Here is a 14,147-nt window from a genome sequence, read left to right as displayed (position 1 = left end):
GAACACCTAACTGGCACATACAATCTATGGCCTTGTTATATCATACTCACATCACATGCCGATACACACACACCATCCGAGCATCATGCTATCAACATTTGTATCATATAAGTTGGATTTATCCGATAGTTTATCTAGATATTCTCACATGATATCACACAAAGCATTCACACTCTGTTCTTGCATAGCCTTACACATGCATTCAAATACCAAGAATCCCTTTGAGAACAACACACTCTCTTTCATACAAAGAGTCCATACCATATACTACAGAACTCCTTTGCAACCAATCCCTTGGACACACACAGTGGCTAGTTTAACTATCCAGACACATAGCAGAGAAAAGCAAGCTATTTACACTCCTTGCATACAAACGATCCAGGAACTAGGCCTCTGCTTTTCCACATGGCAGCAGCAGGCTTAGACTTCACTTTATCCACATGTAAACGTACACGGCTATATCTACCAATTTAAGCATATCCTTACTCACATTCATAACATCTACACATACCTATATATATATATATATATATATATATATATATATATCAGATTCCAATCATTACTTTATCTCTTACAGTCACGTTTCACATACCTTCCAATCATTTGACCTTCTCAGACCTTCAACACTCTATACCTGAATCATACTCTCATGAATAAGCTCTATCCATTATCAATATTCCGAGCCAAGCCTGATACACAGTAATATAAACATTTGATACTTATCCCTCACTCATGTCCTGGCGAGTCCAGTCCCATAACTCCTTCCGTCTCCTGCTAAAATCACACACTAACCTATTTGATTTTCTCTGGCTTTCAAGAGAACTCTCGGGGGAGGAGTTGATCCTATTGTCTTCCCCTGGTATCACTTAGCTTATGTTTACAGTATCCGATGACTGGCTTAGCTGGATCCTTTTGCACATTCTATCCATTAGCTTATAGACACGCCCCTCTGATTGCTGTATCCTAATCTTATGTGAACTTATGATTCGTAATAACATGTGAGTGCAATATGATATGGAATTCTAATAACTGTCATCTGACAGTTATTATAATTTCGCACATTTTGAGTCCAAACATGACATTATGTTATATCTAAAAATATATAAATTAATATTCGATCTTTTCCTTACTTATGAGATATGAATAATATTTATCTCAGACTATATTAATTTAGTGGGCATGATTATAATTATGATTATGGAAATTATATGCTGGGAAAAATTAGGCATTGACAATACTATAGGGCCCTGAAACTTCCACGTGTTTGTGGTCGCTACAAGGGTATCGGTTTGTTGAAAGTTATGTTTGGGTGTGCTGGATGAATCTCACCACATTAAATATTACACATATTCCATATTGTTCTTCTCCTTCGGCACAGTTTTCTATTAACTGGCTAGATGGGAGGGGAGCAGAGGGGAGGAGCCAGTACACCTTGTATAAAAGTTTATATGTGCCTGTCTCCTACGGAAACCCTGTTTCCCCATCGTTATGAAAGACTTCCCTGTATCCCATAAGAACTCAGAGAAAAGGATTTACCGGTAGGTATTAAAATCCTATTTTTTTTTATCCCAGCTTTCTATGACTTCTCAGCGAGGATACTGCATTTACCCCAAATGAAAAGTGTCATAAGCCATGATATAAAAAGTCAGGTCAATGTCAGAGTTTTTTATGCTGAAATGCAGTATTCTCTTTACTCCAAACAGAATGCTTCTCATTTAAACCAAAAAGTTCTATTTTGGTCTCATCGGTCTACAAATCATTGCTCAATTATTCTGCTGGCTTGTCCAGATGATCTTTAGCAAACTGGAGATGGGCAACAATGTTCTCTTTGGAGAGCATTAGCTTTCTCCTTGCAGTCCTGCCATGTACACCATTGTTCAATAGAGCTGTGAACATTAAAGGTGCGTAAATGGGATGCGGTCATCTATTAGAATGAACTTAGGTCTACAGTCATTAGGTCGACCCCACTAGGTCAACTGGCAGGAAGGTCGACCTGACTTAAGGTCGACATGGGCCAAGGTCGACATGACTTAAGGTCGAATTTGCATAAAGGTCGACATGATGAAGGTCGACTGGTCATAAGGCCGACATGGGTTTTTCACTGTTTTTTTAACCGACATGTGCCGACAGGCGGTATTTCATGCCCTACCATCCACTAGGGCGTAGTGGGAGAATAAAATAGTGTGCCGAGCGCAGCGAGGCACCGTGCCCGAAGCATAGCGAGGGTCCGATTCTCATTGCCAACTGTGTCCATGTCGACTGTGTCGACATTCGGATAAAAAAACAGTGAAAAACCCATGTCGACCTTATGACCAGTCGACCTTCCTCATGTCGACCTTTATGCAAATTCGACCTTAAGTCATGTCGACCTTGGCCCATGTCGACCTTCCTGCCAGTCGACCTAGTGGGGTCGACCTAATGACTGTAGACCTAAATGCAGTCTGACGAATGATCCCATTCCGCGTAAATACGGTAAGATAGTGCACACTATCTAGCCAGTTTTGAATAGCATGCTATATAGTGCACTATATCTTACCGTGTGTACGCACTATCCGACGTATGATGTGCGCTCCCGCTGATCATCTGGCAGGGAGCTGCTCGGGTGAGCATGCAACCCAATTCTGGCTAGAAAGCATAAGATATAATGTAGTACAGCTGTGATGTCATATCGTATATGATATCTTATGCACATTGTACGTTATTTTAAGCCTAAATCTTATGCTTTTGACCACTGGGACTTTCCTGGGAAATCGTATACAATATCATACGGAACATAAATCGTACCGTGTGTAATCACCTTAACATTGGCTAATGTGAAAAAGGCCTTCAGTTGCTTATGTTACTGTGGGTTTCATTGTGACCTTGAAAACTATTAGACATCCTGATCTTGGTATAATATTTGTTGGTTGACCGCTTATGGGGAGGGTAATAATGGTATGGCAGTTCCTCCATTTGTGTACAATCTGACGACTGATTTGATGGAGACCAAACTCTGTAGAGATGGTTTTTAACCTTTTCCCAGTGTGATAAGCATCAAAAACTATTATGAGGTGCTTACAAATCTCCCTTGTTCGTAGCATGATACACTTCCACAAACCTGTTCTTTGAACATCAGACGTTGGTAGATCATTTGAAAAGAGGGGACGCCCACTCACTTCCAAATCCCATAGATTGAAACACCGGATTTTAATATTGCCTTTAATATACCGTATATACTTGAGTATAAGTCAATCCGATTATAAGCCGAGGCACCTAATTTTACAACAAAAAACTGGGAAAACTTATTGACTCAAGTGGGACCCTCACTCGAGTATAAGCAGAGGGGGGCTTTTTCAGCATAAAAAATGTGCTGAAAAAGTAGGCTTATACTCGAGTATATATGGTATCTGCTAAGCCTAAAGGTTGACATACTTTTGACACTCACAGATGTGATATTGGATAATTTTCCTCAATAACATAATGAGCACGTATCCTTTATTTGTCTTGTTTGATTTGGATCTGTCTAATTATTGGAGGTGTGTGAAAATTTTAAGTAATTTTAGGACAAAGTTCTGCAGAAACAGAAAATTCTGAAGGATTCACAAACAGGCATACATGTCCAGCGCTACGTTAGATAACAGTGATAGGATAATTTCCCGATCTCAATTTTCTTTATCTTTTTTTTATGCTACTATGTTATATTGGTCTAGTCATATATTGGTGGTGACATAACGTTGCCTTTTTACAGTTTTTGTAAATACATCAAGCCTCCTTGCGCATTCAACAGCCTTTCTAGTGCCATGTCAAAATAAGATGCTTGGCTCTATCCACGCTCTTTTTTTTTTTGGTGTGTTTTTGTAACGTGACTTGTAGTACACATTTTGTGTATCATATGCACCATAATTTGTCATATGCATTTTTTTTTTTTAGTACCTACCAAACATAGTTCAAGGAATGACAATTGTTGACAAAACCATGGGCCCTTATATGCAAGGGGAGAGAAGGCCAACCCACCTAGTCCTATCTAACTGAAATCTACTGTAGCACAGCTTGCCGAACATGTTAATGATAGAAATGTGTCTGAGAACGCAGTGGGTTGAAGCTTGCTGTTTAGCAGCAGATCAGTCAGTATGCCCATACTGATCCATCTCCACTGTGAAAAGTGATTAGTGACAGTCAGAACTTGGTCATGGAGCAATGAAACAAGGGGGCATGGTCTAATGATAAATATTTTCTTCACATCATATGTAGGCCAGGTGGATGTACACTGTTTACATGAAATTTGGGAAGAAGACAAGCCAACAGTGACATTGTTATGCTTTGTGCAAAGTTCTTCTGGGAAACTAAGTCCTGGCATTCATTTGGATGTTACTTTGACACCTGACACCTACCTAGTATACCCTTGTATGGAAATATTACCTGATGGCAATGGCCTATTTAAGCAGGATAATGTGCCTTTCAAAACTGCAATAATTGTTCAGAAATGGCTTGAGCTACATGACAAACCAACAAACTTTAGATCCAATTCAACACCTAGGTCATGTGCTAAGGCCTCACCTCACAATTTAAAGGACTTAAAGAATCTGCTGCCAATGTATTGGTGCAAGATACCATAAGACCCCTTCAGAGGTCTTGTGGAGTGCATGCCTTGAATAGTCAGAGCTGTCAGGCAGACCTACACAGAATTAGGCAGGTGGTTTAAATGTCATGGCTGATAAGTGTTTTATATTCTGGCAGACATTATTCTATCTAGAAGTCCTGTTGTGGTTGTCAGAGCTCATTTAAAGAAATGCTAACGGGATTTGATTTCCTGAACAAGGTTCATACGGACTGAAGGGAAACTCCTATTATGCCTATTACACACACTATTACTCTCACTGAGTGTTTTTTTTTTCTTTCTTTAGACTCCGTTCTAACCAACCAGATCTGGCAGAGTATCTGCCAGATAATTATATAGTGTATGCCCAGTTTTAATTTGAGTACTAATCCATTAGTAAGTTATTTATCCCCCCACAAAAAAAACCACTTCAGTGTTTGTCTTCTACTCCTTGATGTAAAAGTGGGTGCATTCTGTGAAAGGTGCAAGTGTAGACTAGATCAAATTCTCATTCGGTCTATTCAATGTTCTTTTTTTTTTTCTTTCAACTTCTTGAATCGTTTGAACTCTCTGCGGAAATGGACCCTAATTCACAAATTTAGCATCGGTTTCCACAAATGCAGATTCAACTTTTCGAAGAGCTGAGTCTGCAACAGTAAGTCTTGGACAAAAGTGGATGGGATTGAATAGTTCCTGGCCGATATTTCCGAGTATAGGAATTATTGTTCGGGATGGAATACCCCACATAGAGAACCAGTAATCCCCAAAATGTGTATTATAACACGAATTCCTGCTGCAGCTCTATTACTTAGTAACATTCTATCTCCCCATGTGGTTAAAAGCTGCTGCAAATCTTCTCATATCTTTGCAAAAGTGTCCTGGTGGTATATGCTACAAGCGTAAAAGCAATAAGGTATCATTGAAGCCCAATCAGCAGCAAGGAAAATGTGTGAATCACACTATCAGGGAAAATTTGTCCTGCAAAGAAATAACCTGCCATCAGTTTTAAAAGGATCATGAAATCGCCACCCCATAATACCCAACTTAATCCAACAAGTAGCAAAAAACACTGTGCCACCATAAAAAGTCTCATGACTACAAAACTAGAGGTAACAAAATAAATGTGAAATAAAAGTCCACACACCTTATATACCAGGATCCCCAAGTAACGGCTACAGTAATGGCTGGACTGAAGGCTCAGAAGGCCACCACACACAAAGATGTGAGCCGTCTGAGTGAGTATAACAAGCGTGACCCCCACTCTACATCGTGGTCCTACAGGACTGCACATTCCTGTCGCTGTGTGGGGTACACACATAGCGATAGTCAGCCACTTTCTGGGAGGTTTATGTAAAATCGCTCAAAGTGGTTGATGATTGCTCTGTGTAGGGACAATTAGTTGTATTGTACATGGAAGTCCGTATCTAGTGTGTATACACTTGCATAGATCTATGATAAATGGTATGTCTAATTGCAGTCTGATTTAGAAAGAGCATCAGATTTAATTAATATATTTTTGATCGCCTTATTCAGAGACTTTGAGGTAGGTATTAAATGGATCAGTGGAAGTCCACCTCTACCCTTTTTTCTCTTCAAAGTTTTGGCATAAAGATGTGGATATTTTGTCTCAGTATAAAATATTCAACCATCCAACTTATTTACTAAACTATGCACTCGGGATATTGTTTAGTATTTATTTGTATCTTTTAGGTACAACTTTTTAGTACTTTGTTCCTGAACTTTTTTCTTTTCACTCTCCAACTTTCCAGTTTTTATCACATTTGCACTGTAGCATCTATTTAAAGTTCTGAGACCAGAAATGGAGCTGGATAAGATTTTATACTGCTGTATCATACAAATTCAATATGCAGCGTATTCAGATATATTCTTCTGCATATCACTGCTCTAACACATATCTGATCCTGACTCCTTTCCATCAGCTTGCGTGAGTGTCTGTTCTCTGCCCTTTCTCATTAACCAGATATTTAAACACAGAACTATTACTCTCTGTGAATTCGAATTGTGCAAGAATATTTGAAGGGGAGATTACAAATTTCTAATATAATCCATCCCCACCCAATCTGTTACTGATTGAAGAAAAAAAAATGCTACCTGTCCACATAATTCAGATATTCGAAACAATGGGTCAGAGGTTTTTAACAGAGGATCTTTGATATATTGAACAGATGTTTTCATTTTTTATAAATTTTACCGACTGATGAGAAGCCAAGGAATATTGCTGCATTTCTGTGCTAAACAATAGAAATCTAGCTTGCAGCACATATCATTTGGGTAGGTATTGATGTGGAGATGCCTACATAGAATAATGGTATAATATACTATAGGGAAATATACGGGCTGGTATAAGTTTGGAATTGCTTCAATGCTCTGTTCTATATTAATAAATGGTTAATGTCTTTAAAACATTATAGAGAAGAATTTAATATAACAATTCTAGGTTATAGATACTTGCTTACAACTACACAGTTCTTTGAATGGAGACTTTGGAAATGACTTTATATTTAGTCCCCTATTTGAGATGACTTTTCTCTGTTATTTCAATACTATATGCATATGTTTAGCTGCAAGCTATGTAGGAAGATTGAGAGTAAATTGCTGATTGCCGTTTGCTCCCATCCAGTACCTGATTTTCAGTCCAACCAAGTTGTTGGATAAAGTTGGTCTAGTGCAGAGGCTCCCTTGGATTGCCTTGGAGTACTTGCAGGGGTGCCCTGGGTTGGTAGTCCAGAACAGATTAAATTTATTTATGGTCAATGTAATAGGCAAAATCAGTGCCTGTGGATAAACATAAGTGAATCCTGTCCCTCACCATATAACTAGAACTAAGCATGACCTAAGCACAACTTAATATATTCAATAAAAAAATTTCTGAAATTCTTGGTAATAAACTTTGCATTTAGGGGTGCCTTGTAAAATATTCTGATACTCTAGGGTGCCATGATCCAAAAAAAGTTTTGTATCCCCCGGTCTACTTTTGGCCAGCATAAGGCTAGATAGGGCAATAACTTTGATTTGAGGTAGAGCATTGCATAATATGACAAATCTCAAACCTAATCATGGCCTGCAATTAACAAGATGTCTCTGTTACGGTTATTTTCATATTGGATCAATTTGTAACTTCGGTTTGTGCTCTTTCCAAAGGGAAATAATGCATAACCTGGTTACACATTTTTTAGACAAATGTTAATGTATGTAAAGTGCTGCTTGTATCTGGTGCATAGATTGTTAAATCTATTTTTGAATAGAATATATCCACCTATAGTTAAACGGCTTACACAGAGCTGTCTTGAAGAATTATAATTTAATTTCATGCACCAGACCTGAGAGGAGCAGCATGAGCTGGTGGTCAGATATTGCTGTGCATTAAAACATTATCCCTAAATACTGTTTTTTGTTTCTATGGGGCAATGTATTAACCCTTAACAAGAGATTAAATCCAAGGGTGATAGAGATAAATGTCCAATCAGCTCCTTACTGACTTTTTTCAAACACAGCCTTTAACATGGCAGTTAGCAGGTGATTGGCTGGATGTTTATATCTTTTTATCACCCTTGCATTCATCTCTTGTTAAGGCTTAATATATATGCCCCACTGATTGGAATTTATATGAGGTTATTAAAGGGCATGTTCACTAACTAGTGCGTTGTTAAAGCAGTCCGTTATTAACTGCTTTGACCAATGGATTTAATACTACAAGCCATATTTTTAAAATCGGTTTCTGTTGCCATTTAAAATCTGTTTAAAAGGACGCGCCACTTGTTGTATTAACCCTTATACTGTAGGGCAGTCCTATTTCCTGCAAAGATATTGTGGATACCAGTAAGTGGGCTGCCATGCTCCACTTACATTAAGACAGCCACAGATTTTTCTCTGCAGTACTCATAGGACTGTGATCAAAAATGTGTGGGTAGGCTGTAAAAGAGGCCACATGGGGTGCAAGACCGGGTGTCACTGCATATGTTTACACGCTGTGGCACTTTGCACCCTTTGCGGGGAATAGGATTGACCCTTTAGAGTTGAGAGCAGAATTGTAATGCTCATCACTTTGAAAACTGCATTATCTGCTGTATGAGCTTCATACCAAAGATGTGTATCCCAAATAATTGGTCACCAGGAGTTGTACTTCACTTTTTCTCACCATTACTACTTTGTTTTCCCCGCCCTGTGGCCCGTGTACTTGGTCATTTTGGGCTTCCATACACAGCAATTTATAGACCCATCGGTCTTTAGTGAGCAGAATAGCAGTCTGTTTATGGGGTAGCTTTGGGTTGCTGCATTAGTAATGGTGTAAGCACACTGGTACTGCACATAGTTGCTCCAAGTTTGTGAAACTGACATCAACTTGACATTTTTGAATCCTGTAGAACATAGGCGTTCCTTTTGAGTTACTGTGCATACATTGTATGTTAAAGTTCAATAAAAAATTTTGCTAATAGTTTATCCTCTGTGTTGATTATAGCAACAGAAGAACCTTGAAGGATATGTGGGATTTGCCAATCTGCCAAATCAAGTATACCGAAAGTCTGTGAAGAGAGGCTTTGAGTTCACACTTATGGTAGTAGGTGAGAAATCTTTAATATATAAATGTATCTATAGAAAAGTTAGGCACATATAGGATGTGCTTTGCTTAGTCTGTGTATTCTGAATATCATTGCCGTTGTGATTTTACACCTAAGAAAGCTCACATGATAACTTGGTAGGTTGGTTCCTCTTTATACTCATGTTTTCCACATATTTGCTGGCATTACACATGTGCTTCTCTATGGTAATTATGCTTGGCAGGGAAGCACCTTAATACATGTCTCCATAATCACACAAAATGTTTAGTATGTCTTGTGGCAAATCGAGCAGCAAAGAAAATGCCAGCAAACCTTTTCCTTGTAAATTGTCTTTGTAATGACTCTATTTAAAGCTATACAAGTATAATCTAAACACTGATGGTGTGTGTTTTTATATAATTCGCAGTCGGAGAACCGGTCACCAGGTGCCCTGATCGTTTTCTCTCCCATCACCTCATAACGGTAGTGCTGTGCTGGAACTGTCTCAGCATGTTTCCATACGTATAGCTTGCGATAGAACTTCATGGGGTAAATTTAATAGGATCCGAGTTTGTGGGACAAACTTGCACATTTGAAGGTGTTTTTGTCCCACAACTCACATTGTGCAAATATATAAGCTTAAGCTGGCCATATACACTACTGCGACTTCTCCCCAGATCCCATTCCCTATTGCAGAGTTTGAAGTTGAACGTGCAAGCAAATTTGATCTCTGACTCTGATCCAATGAGCGTGGGCCTGTGGATTGGATGTCCAAGGATATTTTGGCTCTTTTCACCTGATTTCTCGGTCTGATCCCTCAGAATCGGGTGAAAAGTGGCCAAATCAGACAAGTTTATGGCCAGCTTAACCGCTTGTAGTGCGAGTGTCAATACAAGGTGCAAATTATACAGAAGCATGCCCAGATCAGTGAGATTCATGCATGCTTCTGTAAAAGTGAAGAACGTTAACATGAACCCATTGGATGCCTAATTTGACTGAAGAGGACTTGAGCTACAATAGGGGGGGTATTGACCCTGTCCCGTTCCCGGTCAGCTCGACCGAGATCATGCAGGCGGGATTCAATGTCCCGCCTGCCGGGGAGCGAGAAGGGGACGTGGCCATGAGTTGCGGCCGGGAAGAGGTGAGCTGCAGCCGGCAGCTTGTCACTTCCCGACCATTCTTGGCAGCTTGTGAAGTCGGGCTCGTTCTGCCAAGAGACCCCGCTCAATGCTGTCGGGGAAGACCGCATTGAATAGTGCACGGCGGGAATCTCCTGGTAATGACTACAGGGAGTGTAGCGAATTGTGTGCGAGAGTGCTTATAAAACTACATTTTCACTTTAAAAAAATAAATATATATATATATTTTAAGGGGGTCTTTAATACTTGCATGCTGGTATTTGAGGTATTAGCATTTAAGGGACGCTTGTTTGGACCTGTAGTCCATCCCTATAAAAATATTTATTGTATTACAACTCCAAACTAATGTTCTATGAATTCTGCATACACAGCGAAGGGGTGACTGTGGATAATCCCAGGCTTTGTTCCAGGCTTTTGGTGCCTACAGGGGGGTGCACCCCTTTAGTGGGTTGTTCCCAGGAAACCACGATTAGGGCTGTCTAGTTAACCAACTAGTAATGCTGAAGCCACAGGGACCAATATAAGCATGTCCCTGACTGTGACCTTACCTCCCTGGAGAGTGAAGTCTGGTGCTGATTTAAAAATACAGGGGGACCCCTACATCTCCCCTGTATTTCAAAAACCGGGACCAGTCTAAGAGCCCAGTGCTGGTTCTTTAAATAGTGACCCCATTTACACATTTTGTTCCAGTTTTGTTTTTTAATTTTTTTTACCAGGACCGACACCAAGAGTATGGGGCTCATTATGCTTTTGTTTCAGTTTTTAACTATTTTTAAGCTTTTACAGACAGATACATGCACAGTTCTCACTGATCTGTCTGTCGATGCTTCTGCCAAAACTGCCTATAAAAATCTGGTCTGTGTAAAGGAAGAGTTTTTAATGTGCGTAAAATAAACATTTGCACCCCTTTACATTTGGCCAATATTTTCCATAGCAAAACATGTGGCTGTGAATCTAGTCTGTGCAAGTTTCTAAATTGCAGGAAACATGCAAAAGTGCAGTTATCTCTCCTTAATACAAGGCAGAAAGGAAGTATTTTTCACCGTATTTCTAGGCATCTTTATTTTAAGGCTTCAGCTATTAAATGTGATGCTTGTGCTTTGCTTTCTCCTCAGTAATTAATTTCACACTGGATAATAGCAGACCATACAGGGCTTGCTTGTTGACTTAAAGGAATTCATTTACCTGAGAAAGATGTATAAAACTTGCCTTTTCTTTTACAAGACCTTAACATGCCAACCTGCTACAGCTCTGGCGTTGAGAGGTCTAAAGCTGCAATGCATGCTGGGAACCGAATCTACTGTGAACATGATTATAAAGTATTTACCACCTTTCCACTGTGCAATAAAACTAATCATCATCCGAGGTGTTACATTAAGGACTTGTTTGGTGGGTCTATAAGTGGTGCCTATGAGGTGCCTGCATTTCTGTAACTTGGAAATTAGCCAACAAATACTTGGCTCCAGTTTCATATTCACTGACTAGATCATCTTCTAGAAATGAAGAATGTAACTTATTAAAGCAATGTAATAAAAAAAAATTGTGTGTGAAAAAAGTGGTGTTTCAGAGCAATAAAACTATGTTCAAAAATAATATTTAATACATAAAATAGATAAAAAATGACATAAAAATTGCCCTTTGGGCAAACAAATGTACACAGTTTACAAGTACTTATTGATAATAAGTCAATACAGTAACATTTCTGGTGTATTGCTAGATTCGGTCAATATAGAAAGACTGACGAGTTTCGTCATAACCATGACTTCGTCAGGGGCAACAGTGCAACCGATATAACCCTGAAGTGATTCTCTTCAGAGAATATAGTGTGAGCTCAGCTGAGTTAATGATCAGCAAGAAATGACCATCGTCACTTAATAGTGAAATATGGTTGAGGGTGTGCATACAGCATGGATTCCCTCCTATATAGAAAATGTTTTCTTGGACTATTACAGTTTTCTATCCTTTGTATATCTTTTATTTATTTTATGTTTGCTAAATATTATGTAATATAAAAGTTGTTCTAGACAATTTGTGGACTGACGGGAAACTCAATGCAAATTCATATTCCAGTTTTTTTAATGTATTTGTTTCATGTAAGTAAAACATGATAGTGATTATTGGCTTTCTTTTTAGATTATTTTGTTTAATTTGGTGTGATTTCAAACTGATCTGTTTGACTGTAAGAAAAAAAAAATCAGGGTAAATGTGCCTTTCTTAAGGCCTCCATACACTATAAAATTTGGGCCCAATTCCACCAGATTCTAGTGAATCGCGTCGAGAAATCGGATGAAATTGGCCGAAATTGTATGTGTAAGACATCTGATCTGATGCGTGGTCCCATGAGCATTGGCCCAGATTCAGAGGTTGGACATGCTGCACGTCCAACCTCCGAGTCGCAACCCCTCCCAGCGGTGGGGAGCGGGATCTCATGCGATATTTTGCATGCAGTCCTTCTGCATGTGATATATCGCAAGGGGATCGGGTTGCAATGTCTGTATGGGGGCCTCTGTAACTAGGGTGCACAAGCCTCTGATATAAAACCATTTACCTGTGTGATATTAATCCAGAGACTGGGACAGATGTATTAAGCCTTTAACAAGAGATAAATGCAAGGGTGATAAGGAGAGATAAACGTCCAGCCAATCAGCTCCTTACTAACTTTTTTCAAACACAGCCTGTAACATGGCAGTTAGCAGGTGATTGGCTGGACGTTTATCTCTCCTTATCACACTTGCATTTTTCTCTTGTTAAGGCACATCTGCCCCACAGTCGGGAGCTTATTTAGCATCTACTTTTCTCAATGGGAAATTTTGCATTGTCCTTGAGAGATGAGTCCTTAAGTAAAAATAGTCAGACTGTCAGTTTATTTTTAAGTTCTTAAACTGACCCAGTTTTCAGCTAATGAATTGGTTCAGTAGTTTTATTTCCTCCCGCTTTTTTTTTTTTTTAATAGAATGTGTCATTATGGTAACTTTCCTTTTTTGTAGTCTAAAAAAGTGGTAACAAGGGTTCATTGTTTTTTTAACATGGGAACATTAAAACGAGATGTTCAAAGGTGTTTTTTTTTTTTTTGGAGCCTGAGTGTACATAGCAATAGCAGATTCTGTACACCAACCACAGGTCATGTGCTCTTTGAACTCCCCAAAAAAGCTTTTTTTTAATTTAAAAAGACACGTGTAACCTATTTGTTTTTCTAGGAGGGAATATTGTGTGTGTGTGTGTGTGTGTGTGTGTGTGTTTATGTATGTGTGTGTAATCGAAACACTTATCTGCTGGCAGCGAGTGAAACTCCATCTTATACACATACAGAAACACAGAGGCAATCACAAGGTAGCAGACTAGCTTTAGAAGCTATTGCTTTGAGCGGGCTTAGCTACTACACTATATGGACAAATGTATTTATCCTCGCCTGTTAATTGTTGAATTCAGGTGGTTTTAATCAGACCTGTTACCACAGGTGTATAAAAGCAAGCACCTAGCCATGCAGTCTCCATTTGCAAGCATTTACTGTAGGTTACAAAATGGGTCGTTCTGAACAGCTTAGTGGCTTCAATTGTGGTACTGTGACAAGGTGCCACCTTTGCAATGAGGCGGTTGATGAAATGAGATCCTGCAGAATATTCTATGGTCAACTCTAAGTAATATTAGAGAGTGGGAGAGTTTATGAACAGCAGCAACTTGGCCATGAAGCAGAAGACCACATAAAACCACAGTGTAGGGTCAATGACTGCTAAGGCGTATAGTGCATAAAAGTTGCCAACGCTCTGCTGATTCTATAACTGAATAGTTTGGAAATTTCACTAGCATGAATTTAAGATCAAAAACTGGGCAGCAGGAGGTTAATGGAATGTGGTTCCATGGCAGAGCAGC

The 14,147-nt window shown here is 39.2% G+C and overlaps 1 protein-coding gene across 5 annotated transcripts in view; it reads left to right on the top strand.

The window, feature by feature from the left end:
* The window catches only part of SEPTIN7 (septin 7), a 358,518-nt gene that overhangs the window by 243,930 nt on the left and 100,441 nt on the right, over positions 1-14,147 (top strand). For all 5 annotated transcript variants that reach the window (XM_083188501.1, XM_083188502.1, XM_083188498.1 and 2 more), the window contains one exon: positions 9,060-9,162. In XM_083188501.1, coding sequence (XP_083044627.1) covers positions 9,153-9,162 — 10 coding nt within the window. In that variant the 5' untranslated portion in view covers positions 9,060-9,152. Of the gene's footprint in view, positions 1-9,059; positions 9,163-14,147 lie in introns of those variants that run through there.

The sequence above is a fragment of the Crinia signifera genome, chromosome 5, assembly GCF_055691185.1.
Source record: "Crinia signifera chromosome 5, ASM5569118v1, whole genome shotgun sequence".
NCBI classification, from domain to species: Eukaryota; Metazoa; Chordata; class Amphibia; order Anura; family Myobatrachidae; genus Crinia; species Crinia signifera.
The sequence above is the reverse complement of the archived record's forward strand: the minus strand, read 5'-3'. Positions and strand labels throughout refer to the sequence as shown.